The 13101-nt window shown below is 36.9% G+C and overlaps 1 protein-coding gene across 1 annotated transcript in view; it reads right to left on the minus strand.

Moving 5' to 3' along the window:
* Window positions 1-500: 500 nt before the first annotated feature.
* Window positions 501-13101, minus strand: part of FAM76B (family with sequence similarity 76 member B) — a 13945-nt gene continuing 1344 nt past the window's right edge. Inside the window, exons 2-10 of the mRNA XM_017738187.1 lie at window positions 13034-13098; window positions 12479-12533; window positions 10800-10955; window positions 9680-9876; window positions 7605-7652; window positions 7324-7404; window positions 6509-6644; window positions 3729-3830; window positions 501-3076 (exon numbers count right to left, since the gene is read on the minus strand). Coding sequence (XP_017593676.1) covers window positions 2987-3076; window positions 3729-3830; window positions 6509-6644; window positions 7324-7404; window positions 7605-7652; window positions 9680-9876; window positions 10800-10955; window positions 12479-12533; window positions 13034-13098 — 930 coding nt within the window. The 3' untranslated portion in view covers window positions 501-2986. The remainder of the gene's footprint in view (window positions 3077-3728; window positions 3831-6508; window positions 6645-7323; window positions 7405-7604; window positions 7653-9679; window positions 9877-10799; window positions 10956-12478; window positions 12534-13033; window positions 13099-13101) is intronic.

The following is a 13101-nucleotide window of genomic DNA, read 5'->3' on the forward strand; positions in this document are numbered from 1 at the left end:
ACAGCCAGCAGGATGCTGGTGTGGGCACCTAATTCCTCCTGACACAAGAAATGGAACAGACAAAGAAATTATCCATCTCAGAATCACCCAACCTGTACACAACGTATGTAAAGGAAGGGAAACCTTACAGTTAACAGAGTCAGACTGAAATTCAGGTACTTTTAAACACAAGTGCTGATGTTAATCAGAATATAAAAACGCAGTTGAAGGCTTTATTAAATGTCACTAGATTTCAGTTAAACCTTCAGGTTTTTTTCTTCTCTATAGGAACATATTTCTATCTATTATAATTCTGTTGTAGAAAACAAAAATATTTTCATGAGACAAAGTAATCTGTAGCTCTAGTTTGTTACAATCAGAGGACAGCCCAAGGTGTCTTATCTTAACAGAAACTGAAATACTAAATTCTGCCCCTTTTTTGGCCACAGACTTTTAGCGAGTGACGTAGCATGAGAGATTAACACAAAATACGGGTTTTTGAATAATTTTAAAAGGACAGATGAATGTTTTGACAAGATTTTATTGTGAAACATTGGATTTAGAAAAGGTACAAAATGTCAACGGTCAGATGTGTGCCAGTACAGTATTTCAATAATCTATACATGTGGACAGCTGAACAGCTTCACTGCAGAACGCGGAGTTGGACAAACTATTTAAAAGGGGGCCGCAATATTCACAGGCTTAAAATACATAAATAACTTGAGCCAAAACGACCATCACTGGTCAATGCTAATCAACATCTGGAAACAGGCTAAAAAGCACAATACAGTACAACAATCTCCTCGCAGATCCACGTTTAAAGAACATCAGTTTATTATGTCAACAATCTACAGCTCCAGGACATGATTCTCAGGACTGGGATTCAGTTGGCTAGTTAACAACTTTAAAAAATTAATGTTAAAAATGCGATTGTGTAAGAAAACCCACAGGTATTTAATTAGAACTAAAGATCATGAAGCCCCTAAAAATTCTTCTGACTGGGATTTATAATTAGTTACTTCTAATACAGAACTTCTGCTTGTTTCTTTAAAATGTCCTGACTGCAGCTTGAACTGATATCATTAAGTAATCTTAATTCAAACATTTCATTTTGCTATGCATTTCTGTATTTTAAAACCCATTTCATTGAATATGGGTCACCATCAAACTGGAAAAAAATTTACCCATATACTAATTCTGAATTAATGAAAGTCGTAAATTTGTATACTAAAAAAATTAACAACAACCCCAAAGATAGCAGCATTCTCTACCCTAGTTTAGTATGTTTAAAGAGGACCTTTTATAAACATACAAAGTTGATTTTAGGGTATAAAAATACACATATACTATATGAAACAAGATAGCTTAAGTTTTTAATATTTTTCAGTAGTCTGTCACTGCTGGATCTCATCTGAACTATTGAGAAGGTGTTCATAGTTCAGTACCTGGGTGAACAGCCGAGGGTCTATAGACTTTTGTTCTTTAATTAAAAATCTGTAGTTGTTTCTACACAATTAAGCTTGCCGAAATATCAACAACTACCCTGTTATCAGTCAGTATCCAGAGCTGACTTAAACCTTTACCCGTGTAAGTCTACTTCCCTTTATGCTGATTCATAACTTACCTTCCTGAATAGATACCTTGGGGCATACTAAATGATTGTTTAATCGAAATTTCTGAATATGACTCATGTCCACTAGGAGCAGAGCTAAACTTAAACTGATGTAATTTAGAATGAAAATCCACCCAAAACATTAAAATCCACCCTTTGACACCACATCCATTCCCTTAATTAATTTCAAGACCATTAGTTTTGGCTACTCTTTTCTCATTGTGTATCTTCAGTGGGGGATGTGCATCTTGCAATTCATTAAGAGGAATCACCATAAATTACAACCAAGTACATCAAATCAGACAATAGGGAATAAACGCATTTAAAACTTTGAGTGTGTACCACTAGCTAAGGCTGTAACATTGGGAGTACAATGTCTGCTATGGAATTAAAATTAGTGCTGTGCCAAATGGGAAAAATGTATAAACAAACCACAAAACTCCAGTGTGGCAAAAAAACATTTTGCTTTTTGTTCAGGAAGTGTTTGGCATGAGCAGCACTAACAAAATCCTACGCCTCACAGACACAAGCTACAAAGGTTATCTAAAGCCAATATTCACTGTCCATCAATCAGCTAGCTAGCTCTTAATGCTGCCTCGAGCACTGCACTAGCCACTTTGATCTTTGATTCAGATTCCTCTGTACACACATTTATATTTACATAAAACATTTATTAAACATGATTTTAAAACATAAAAACCTTATGTACAAAATACCAACATTCCTATAAATAAACAGTTGGAGAAAGGCACTTGCAAGAAAAGTCTACAGTAAATCTTACAAAAACCACACTGCCTCTGTTACTGTACAATAGATAATCTTTCAGTCAGTCCCTATCACAAGAATGTAAAACACTAATTACTTGTTATAACTAAGAATATAACCGTTACAGTCGTATTTACACATACATATATGCCTCTTTTTAGTTCCACTTGAGAGCACCATGATTTCCATTCCAAATTTATATTTTCATACAAAGTAAAGGAACAGTTGCCAGAAAACAGTGTTCAGTGTCACTGCAGATTCATAAACTTTTGGCTGACATCAGTGTAGTTTAAAAGACTCAGTTGCTACTTTGTAAAAAGTACACCTAGTTTGTTATTGCATGTTGTCCTTTCAGAGAGAACACTGCTAATGTTCTCTATGCAATTGTTTAATACTATTGCTGGCAAAAGGTTTCCAATATCAAAAAAATAAAAACATTCTTCAAGCCAGTTGAAGTATTTCATCTGAACAGTAACTAAAAAAAGCTGCATATTAATTATAAAAACATGTAGGAAACATGCCAACTAATCTGGTGTGCAAAAATATTTTTTCCACTACACAGGATTTTAAGGGCTTCACAGAATTACTCAAATGTACGTTGAGTAGCAAACCCCACAAATAATCAGTTCCTCAAGGAGATGTGAGGATACTCCCACTTTTATCAAACTTTTTACCCTTTGACAATGCTGCGACCTGTTTGAGCAGTTCTCTGTTTTTGGCCTGCAATACAGATTAAAAAAGTATGAGTTACTGAAATAGTAGTGTCATGCACTTTGCATTTATGAACAAACTCTCAAAATGTACATGCTAAGAACATTCAGAGAAGGTAATGATCACTTTTCAAAGACTTGTATATGCTTTTTGACATGTATATTCTGTCTTCAACAGAGAAAGTAACCACATTCCCCATATTGCAAAATTTAGTATATCCACTATTGCTAGTGGATATACTAGTGTCTGTTCAGTCTGTGATTTATAAGGCAACTAACTCAGGTTTTCTTCCTGATAAAGCATGCTTTAACAAGAGACATCTAGCTGTCAATGTGTTAATGCTGAGTCCTTACATCAAATCCATAGCCCAATGACAACTGATAAATTGTCAGAGAACAGACACAAAAAATAAACTTGGAGAAAGCATGTGAGGTAAGGCTTTACCTTTTAAAGTTAAAAGAGTGAGTTTAACTCATGGAGACTGACTGTTGACTGCGGAACTGCTGTACAATGCATGCAAAGTTAAACATGGCAATGACCACTCATGAACTTGGTACTACTGTATTGGAGTCAACAACACTGAGCGAACAAGCTGAGTGAACAGCCTGAATGTATGATTCCATCTGAAGTATTTCCCAAGTATTGATAGGCAATTACGCACCTGCAACTGTTCCACAGTTTCCTTGTGAGCTTTCTCCATACTGTTCATCTTTGTCCTCAAGTTAGACTCTTGGTACTGGAAGTCTGCCTTCAATTCTGTCAACTGCAAAACACAGATCCTATGAAGACTCCTTGAAAACTGCAACAGGACACGTCTTCTAGTCAATACGTGAAATCTTTAGGGAAACCTCAGGAATCTCAGGAAACACTATTTATTTATTATTGCTCTATTGACAGCTCAGCACTTGAGAAACAGTTTGAAAAGTCTGTACACCTATTTTATATGCAGAAAGCCAACGTCATCATATAACCATACTGTTTGCTCAGAATTTTGCATAAAAAAGGCTAAACATCAACAAAAAAAAAAAAAATCAAATACAAGACTGGTGATTTATAATCCTTGCTGTTCTTTCAGTTGTGAGATGCTTATCACAATCTTCAGTAACACCTCTCAGTTATATGGTGTGGTAACACGAAAAATCTTCCCTACAAAGACAACAAAAAAGATTGTTTTGTGTCCTTTTATGCTACATTTTGTCCTAAGCAAAAGGATAAATATACAATGTACACATTCCTGTATTAGGAAATGAAGCCTCTTTGCTAGCAAAGATGCCTACCACAACAAACCAGAGCAGACCCTCCTAAAGTGACTACCAAGACTGCTATTGCCAACTTTACTATGTGTCAAATCACATGTAGTGAAACAGGTATTGCTCAGAAGAACAGTCAAACAGATGGTCAAGTGCAGGTATGCTGATACAATGGCACATAACTCACTGAACACACACCATTGCTCAAAGCATGCACTTACGGCTGTTGGAGACTGCAGCGCATCCAGTACAAACCCACACACCTCACACTAAACATAAAAAAAGCTAGTGCAGTGTTGCACCACAGGGAAGTATGCAACTAGATGAGCAAACACACAGCCTGTGAACATTCAGCAAACAGTGGTCCTCTCCTAATGAAGTCTCAGGGCCTCATGGTAATGTTGTGGTTTCTCACTACCGTTCAGTGCAGAAAGACAAACAAGGCTAGTACCGCAAACAATACACACTGATAATGACACGGCTGATACCCTGACACATAACAGAAAGTGATGAATGAATATTATCTGCAAAGCTGGTGTACTGAGCTGTTTTTGTTGCCATGTTATAGAGGTCAGAAGTTTTACTTTTGGAGCATTCAAAGCTGTTCAAATGTTGTCCCTTCATACATCTAGAGACACGACCTTAACAGGAATCTCCCACAGGTATGGCTCAGGCTTTTCACCCAGTACATGTCTTCAGATTTACTATCTCACAGTAAAAAAAAAAAATCTGCAGTATGTTCATTTGTTGCAATTTTTCCAGCTATGCAAACATTGTATAATGTGTTCAGCTTTTCTCCTCCCTGCAGCAGCTGAAAAACTGACATTCTGAAAGTGTGGACTTCATGCCTGAAGGAGACTAACATCAAAGAACTCTGAAGTCAAATAAATAGTTTTAGCAGTGGGGATATTAAAATCATTAGATACTCTCCCTATAGAAACAGCACAAAACAAGTCACTGCAGTGGTTATTCAGAAGTAGGCGACATTTCCTTACCTACCACTTTTGTTAGCCTTGCTCAGTAGATTAAAAATAAAAAGAGCTAAGTGAATTTTCTACTGACTCACGATCTTCTCCTGACTTTATAAGGGAGATCAGGGCCTAATGTCTGTGCTTTGGAGAAAATACATAAAGAGAATCCATGACAGACTGTTCAGCTCTTTCACACTGAACACTTAAAGGCTTGAAATAGCAAGTACTTCCAACACTAGGTATATTTTACCAGTGACATAAATGAAAATAGGTTCAATATCCTTTACAAAACACACCTATGTGCAGAAATGAAGATACAGAACTATGGTTCAAAAGTGGAAGCATTTTCCTGTCAGTATGATTGAGTCTTTCTTAACCATCAATGTTTGGTAGGCTACCATGCATTCACAATCAAAATTTTACTTGAAAATATAATAAATCTGTTTGGAATACAATTCCATAACCTACTCAGTCCTGAACAGACATTCTAGAGCCACTGTTATAGTGTCCTAAAAGCATCTAGTTATTCAGACGGCAGAGAAATAAAGTCTAGGTAATGCAAAGCAAGTATGTGTTTGTAGTTATTTCTCTTTTCTTGTTAGTCATTAGTTTGTTTGAAGGGTGAATCTTCTCTAAGAGTTTTGCTGCAGCCACTTGGGCCTGACAATTTCACTTAACTTTTGTTGACAGCCATTTAATCCACGATTTTTTTGCAGTCTCTGACTACCCACAAAGACTTGACAACCTACAGTACACATGCTACTGATCCTATAAAAACAAACCACTTCATTTTCATACACTACCCATGTAAATTTGGACATTGACTTATTATGGCTAGAGTTGCTTTAGTTTAAAACGAAATAAAAACTATGCTAAACTCAGAATGGTTACTACTCTTTGTCATGACTCAGTTAAGAGCATATAAAACATGCAAACCACTGTCTGGCATTTTATCCATGACCTGTGGCATGCCGCCTGAGTAACAGGCTAACTTCTTCATGGCTGAAGTGAGGTAAGATGAATTACTCTTTGACTTAGAGACAAAATACATTCATGATACAAAAGTCCAAAACTTTTCCTTTAAATGGTAATATCTGATTAGCTGCTATATAAAACAACTGTATCTGACTTTTGTTTTATCTTATTGTCTTGACATTTTTAGGAGACTACAAAACAGAAACAAAATTATGAAGTACTTATTGAACAGCTGTAATTTTTACCTTTTTATCTTTCTCTAAAATAGTCTGATCTCTTTGCTGCAGAAGACGTTTAAGTGACATTACTTCTTCTTTCAGCTGACTTATGAGGACAAAGTTGTCAGTTCCTCCACTGTCTGCAGACTGATTTATAGAGCTACTAAAAATGTAAAACAGTAGTTATTTACAACATCAAAAGAAAAAAGCAAAACACATAAAAAAAAAAATTTCAAATTGTATCATTAATAATTCCATAAACATCCTTAAGGACTAATGCAAAAAAAGTATGTACCTGACAGAAATGGATGCAACTGGCAAATTACCTTACTAATGGCACACATTACATACACCTGCAGAAATATAATTCAGTATTAGCTTTGAGGGGGATAAATACCTTTTGACTGAAGCAGACACTTTTAACTTTTATTCTGACCATTGGCCAGAATCGGAATAAAGATTCAGTCTCACACACTAAGGTTCTAAAGAACTCTCTAGATACTGGATTAGCTTAAAGCAGCAGGTTCTACCCTGCATCTAACTGACAAAACAATTCCCAGTGTGAGGGAACACCACTGTGTTGATAACTGTTACCTTGTACACAAGCTTTGTTTAATTTTGCCCCAAACAGCTTAAAAGCAGGAAAATAGTGCTAGTTTTCTGCTAATAAAGTAACTTAATTGACTGACAGCACTCAGATACCACCCAACAATCCATCTGACAGGACACAAGTTTCACATCCCTCATTCCTCAGACAAACAAACAAAAAAAAAAGGCAACTTGTCACAGATCAGTGCTCTGTTTGGTTGAAATGGCTCAGCTTTACAAAAATATAACTTTACCTATCTCCATTTGATGGCTTGGATTCCAGTTTGGGTTTTTTCTTTGGAGTTTCATTCTGAATAGCTGCAGAGGATTTATGGCTGAAATCAAACAAAATGTAAACCTAAAGCCTCATACTATGTAACTCTCTAATATCACCATTTGGTACATGGAAAAAAAAACTAACTCATGCTCCTAGGTGGAATGCTAGAGACTAGCCGAAATGTAAGAAAAAAGAAATTCCTTAAATGAAAACTGCAAGATAAATTAAAAGAAAATTAATAAATAATATAATATTTACCTCTGTTTCCATAGTCCCTGATCTTGTTCTGGACTCAGATTGCTGATTCTGAAATATGTGAAATGTACTTGGTAACTGACCAAATATGCCATTATTTGTAAATTTATGTGAATGGTATCTGTACTTGAGAAAAATCCTCCCACCCTTTTTTTTTCCTAATACAGTGAGTATTTATGAATTTTCAGTTGGACAAGTTCCTGATCATGCTTTGCTATGTCAGGATGCTATAAATCATCATAAATCATAAGCAGCTATGCTGTTGCAAGTCACAAGGGATAGAGTTCAAGACTGATGGCTAAACCTTTTTGCTGATACCTCCCAATTTTTGTGAACTTTGTCTTGCTAAACCTGCACTCAGCAAGCTGGTCTAAAGCATCTCTCCTGGGATTCCCATACTGCCATATGAACACGGCCTGAAGCGGTGTTCATTTGGTGCCATATGAGTAAGGTGAAGTTTTGGATCCCTGAAAATAACTGCTTCTCAGGTGTAACCATTTGTTTTCAATCATTGCAAAAGCAACTAATAAAGGATACTGATATAGGAAGGGTAGAATATAAAAGATTGCACTGAGTGAAATAGTTAAAAGAATCTGTATTTATACCTCACTGTCTCTATTGTCTGATCTTAACAGTAACTGAAATGGACAGGGAAAAAGAGTCATATTAATTGGACCAGAAGCAATGGACCCATGGCAGCCTACAGAAGAAAAAGGTGGGAAACCAGGAACATTGTGATCTGTATAGATATGCTTACTGTTGTAACTCTTGAATATATCAGAAGCTCTATTCTGTAGTAAAGAGCTAACTTTTTTAAATTTAATCCTTACTGTACCTGTGCCAAATGCATTAAATTACATTTAACTTTCTCTAACTCCATTTTCAGCAGAGATTTGAAAGAACAGGAACAGTACAATAACTCTATGGATGACAAGAATAATTTTCTTATTCGAATTCCTAAAACCCCAAATCTTATTTTTCTCTCTTTAAAAGTGAAAGTATGGGCCTTTCTCTTTTATGCATTGCCAGTACCATTTCATCTTAATTTGCTTGTATCTTTCAGTCACACTTAGGCAAGTTTCAGACAAGCTGAAAAATTACAAGCACTAGAAATGTGAAGTTTAGAAGGAAAGTGTCTGTGTGTCTGGCATCAGGGTCATTACCATTGCAGACATAGTATTTGCTATTTATTATAGAAATATTTATTTTATATATTTTATAAATATTTATTATATAAATACTATTTAGTATTTACACAAAAACCAAGTAGTTCTGAAGTTATGCTGCCACAAATCTATCAATGAAAATAAGAATCATGACTACTATTATAGCAGCACAAAATCCCAAATGAATTCTGGGGTTTATGACTAATTAAATTGGGTATGTACATTAAGGTTGGTACGCTGTTTATGCCATGGCCAGAGATGATGTGTTGAGAAAAGTTGCAGAAGATGGGACAAAACTATGTGAAATGCTATCAGAGTGACAGTAACTGAACTGACAGCCTTATGTCCCTATGTCTCTATCACAGCCGCTCACAAACTGCCTGTTCCAGCAAGACTTGATTACAAAAGCTAGCAAAGAGGTATGAACTGGTCCTAGACTGAAGGTAATCTCATACTGCTGCTTCTGCTTCTCCTCTTAATTTTCAGTATTTGTACATGAATCAGGGTGAAGTAAGTCAGGGTGAGGATTCTCACTGCTAATACACACCTTTTAACCCACGGCAAATGCATGTAAAATAGCAGGTACCACAAAGCAGTTACTGCCTAGAAACCCAAATACAAGTTTACCCTCAAGTAACTTGTTTCTGTAGCCATTCCATAAGCCCTTTTCGTAGACTTGCTACCAATTTTAACATCAACTACTCTGACAATCACCAAGAATTCCCTTTTTTTTAATGAACCACCTTCATTCAAACTCCAAGAATCCAAGGATTTTGACAGACCATGAAGAACAATGATATACTACTGCTTTTGACACCATGTTTTAAATAGCTTTCCTTACTTATCTCCATATAAACAGAACACAGAAGATGAAGAGCTACCAACACATATTTCAATTTTTGAAATACTTACTTATGATGGCTGCTGCTGTGACGATGATGATGGTGGTGATGGTGGTGGTGTTTTGAATGATGCTGGTCTTTCTCAGTAAGAGATGAGGATGAAGAGTTAGAATGTGAAGATCCCAGGCTCTTCCTCTGTTCTTTTGTCTTCTGTAGCACTCTCTTGTACGACAGCGTGCAGAGCCAACACAACAACTTTCCATCAACCTTTTCGGAAATAATTCACATTTTATTTCCAAGTACACTTGCACTAGAAGATGTAGTTGATATTTGCAAGGAAATTTTGTTTCACTTCATCCATTATCTTTGGGAAAAAAAGACATCTTTTGTATGAAACATCACTACTGTAGCTCCAGTGCATGCAAGTTTCTTTTAGTAACCTGAATCTTATTCCACTTGTCATTTAAACTTGTGCTAGAAAGAGCCTAGCAATTGTTGGACCTGCTCTACATCGCAGAAGTAACAATAACTTTTTAAAAGGACGAGTCTTTTTTAGTTTAAACACCACGTGCCCTCTCTCAACCTATCATACTGCAGGCAGAATCAAGATGTCCAGCCAATGTGTTACTTGTACCAAGTAAATTCTTCTGTAAAAACAGCATTATTCTTGGGTTCAGTCAAGAGGCTTTTGAGGTCATTTTCTCAGCACCTTCTGGAATGAGAAAGTGGCACTCAGCAAAGCTATTTAATGAAACAGAACACAAAGGGCTGCTCGGAGCAGTCTACCTCTCTGGTGCTCTACTTAAAGGCAAGGCAGGCAAATAAGAAGCGGTAAAGTGACAGATTCAAGTTATGAACATACATGAGAACCAATGGATGGGAAAACAAAAGTAAAATAAATATCAGAACACGAGGAACTGTTGAGCTGCTTAACTTCTGTTCCACAGCTACAACTGTCTGCTAACACTTATGCCTATTTTTGGAAAGTGTGATTTAATTAAAAGTTAGCTCAGTAGCTGACATAAGAATTGCAAATTACGAAATTTAATTCAAATATTGTAAAGCACAGATCAGCAACTTTAATCTGGTATTTGAGAACTTAAGATACATTTCTGTTAATCTTTCTCTTCTGAAGGAAGAACACTGTCTATTGTCAGCCTAAGCCATGAGAGATGTGGAACAAAGCCTACCTTCCTTCTTCCCTCCTCTTTTCGATCAAAAGCACATTGCTGTTTGCACTGCTCACAGGTCTGAGGCGGGCCATACTTCTTCTCCGAGTTGGTGCAACGCTGGCATTTTGTACCAATAAATGCTGCAATAATGTTACAATACTGACAAGGCTTGGGCTGAAAAATAAAAAAGTTGAACTGAATACATTTGCATTTACTGTAATGAACACAGGTATTTCAACCCACATAATGATGCTTCAAAACTAGTAGGGCTTCATACAACCTATCTTAAGAACCCTTTTCCTACCATTTTTATCTCCAGTACTAAACTTTTCCTCTAAAATGATGCTTCTTCAGTGCTTAAAACCAGCCTGGACTTTCCATGAAAACCCAGGCATAATAAAAGAAACACACACAACCATCTAGCAACTAACCTCTACACCTACTGCTTTTTATTTTTTTAAATGTTATGACATTTTCTCTCAGTTTTACTACGCTACTTAAGAAATTACTTACAAAACTTTAAAAGAAGAGTAACCAAGCGTTTTTTTTTAGACAGGAAGTTTCTGATGGCATCCCTCTCCTTTGCACAGCTCAGGGATTCAATAACCCTACAGTTCTAAGATTAGTATCCTAATCCCTGCAATTCTGCAGGAAACTTAAAAAACAAAACAAACAAAAAAAGCCCCACCACCAAACAAAAACCAAGCTCTGATACTATCAGGTCAGGTTATCAACTTTCATATCATACGCTCAACTAGACTAATACAGTGCTGAAAAATAAAACTGCTGGCAGTTTTCATAGGTTAGAAGTGGCTGATTATATTCAGTGCAGTTCTGTTTTTTTGATGAACTCCTGGTAAAATTGTTGCTGGATTTGTCCTGCAATTCATTTTGCTGCATTTTAAGCTTTTGAAAGCATTTCTTTGTTCAGTTTACATATACACTCAGAAAGTGCCTGACTACATAGCAACAGCTATTACACTTCTCAAAGGAGTTGAATTTCAACTAATATGGTTTATGTCAAGTATAAGGAAGTCATGCCTTTTTGTTCCACAACAAGATTATCTTGATACCTCCTAAAAACTCGTATCTGCAGGGCAACTCAGATACAATGTGTGCATTCATATAATAGAAAAATTCATTTTTCGAACAGAACTGAAGCTGAAATTCAACAGGAAAAAATGCAGAGTAACATGAACGCAGATAATACTCAAAATCTTTTTTACTTATTAGCTTAACATGATTAACATGCATTTCTAAAGACTTACATAATATAAAGTATGTGGTATTACTAGATTTTCACATTTACCACTCACTAAAAAGAGGAAGGGCTAATGGTCTTCCTGCCATGAAGCGTGTGCTTATGAGAATATGCAGGGAATGGCTTAACGTGTGTGATGTGAAATAACATTGCTTTGTTACAAATAGTTATATTGAAATTATTATTAACTGTTAAGCTATATATAACACAAATGGATTTCAATTTGGGAAAAGAAATGGTAACCCACAGAGGAAACCAAGAGATGTCAGTCTTTTCCATCAACTTTCTGAATGGCAATCTCTAGGGTGGGTTTGTTTTTTGTTTTTTTTTTTTTCCCTCAAAAGAAAGTAAGAAGATTAGTTGCAAGAGAACTTTGTATTCAGTTTGAAGAACAAATGAGCTCAACTTCAGCATTAAGAACCAAGTAACTACTCACCGTCCCGAACTGCTTCACGTTTTGGGCGCATTTCTTGCATATTGTGTTGGTTTTGCTAAAGAGATAAAATGGCACAACATTGAATTAGGTGATAAACACGCACTTTGACATTCTTCCCCATGCAATTACTGGCAAACAGAATCACAGAAGAGTTGGATTGGAAGGGACCTTTGGAGATCATCCAGTCCAACCCCCCTGCCAAGGCAGAGTCACCTTGAGCAGGTGACACAGGAACGTGTCCAGGTGGACTCTGAATGTCTCCGGAGACAGAGACCCCACCACCTGGCTGGGCAGCCTGATCCAGTGCTCTGCCACCCTCAGTGTGAAGAAGTTCTTCCTCATGTGGAGGTGAAACTTCTCGTGTTTTAGTTTATGGTCATTGCTCCTCGTCCTGTCGCTGGGCACCACCGAAAAGAGCCTGGCACCATCCTCCTGGCACCCGCCCTGGAGACACTTATACAGACTGATGAGATCCTCTCTCACTCCGCTCTTCTCCGGACCAGCCAGGCCCAGCTCCTGCAAGCGCTCTAGCCCCCGAGCAGACGCACGCCGTACCTCTCCTGCTGGAACTCGGAGCGGCAGTAGGTGCACTTCACGATGGGGTGGGCGATGCGGCACTCCTG

Source organism: Corvus brachyrhynchos, unplaced genomic scaffold (genome assembly GCF_000691975.1).
Source record: "Corvus brachyrhynchos isolate BGI_N302 unplaced genomic scaffold, ASM69197v1 scaffold117, whole genome shotgun sequence".
Lineage (NCBI taxonomy): Eukaryota > Metazoa > Chordata > Aves > Passeriformes > Corvidae > Corvus > Corvus brachyrhynchos.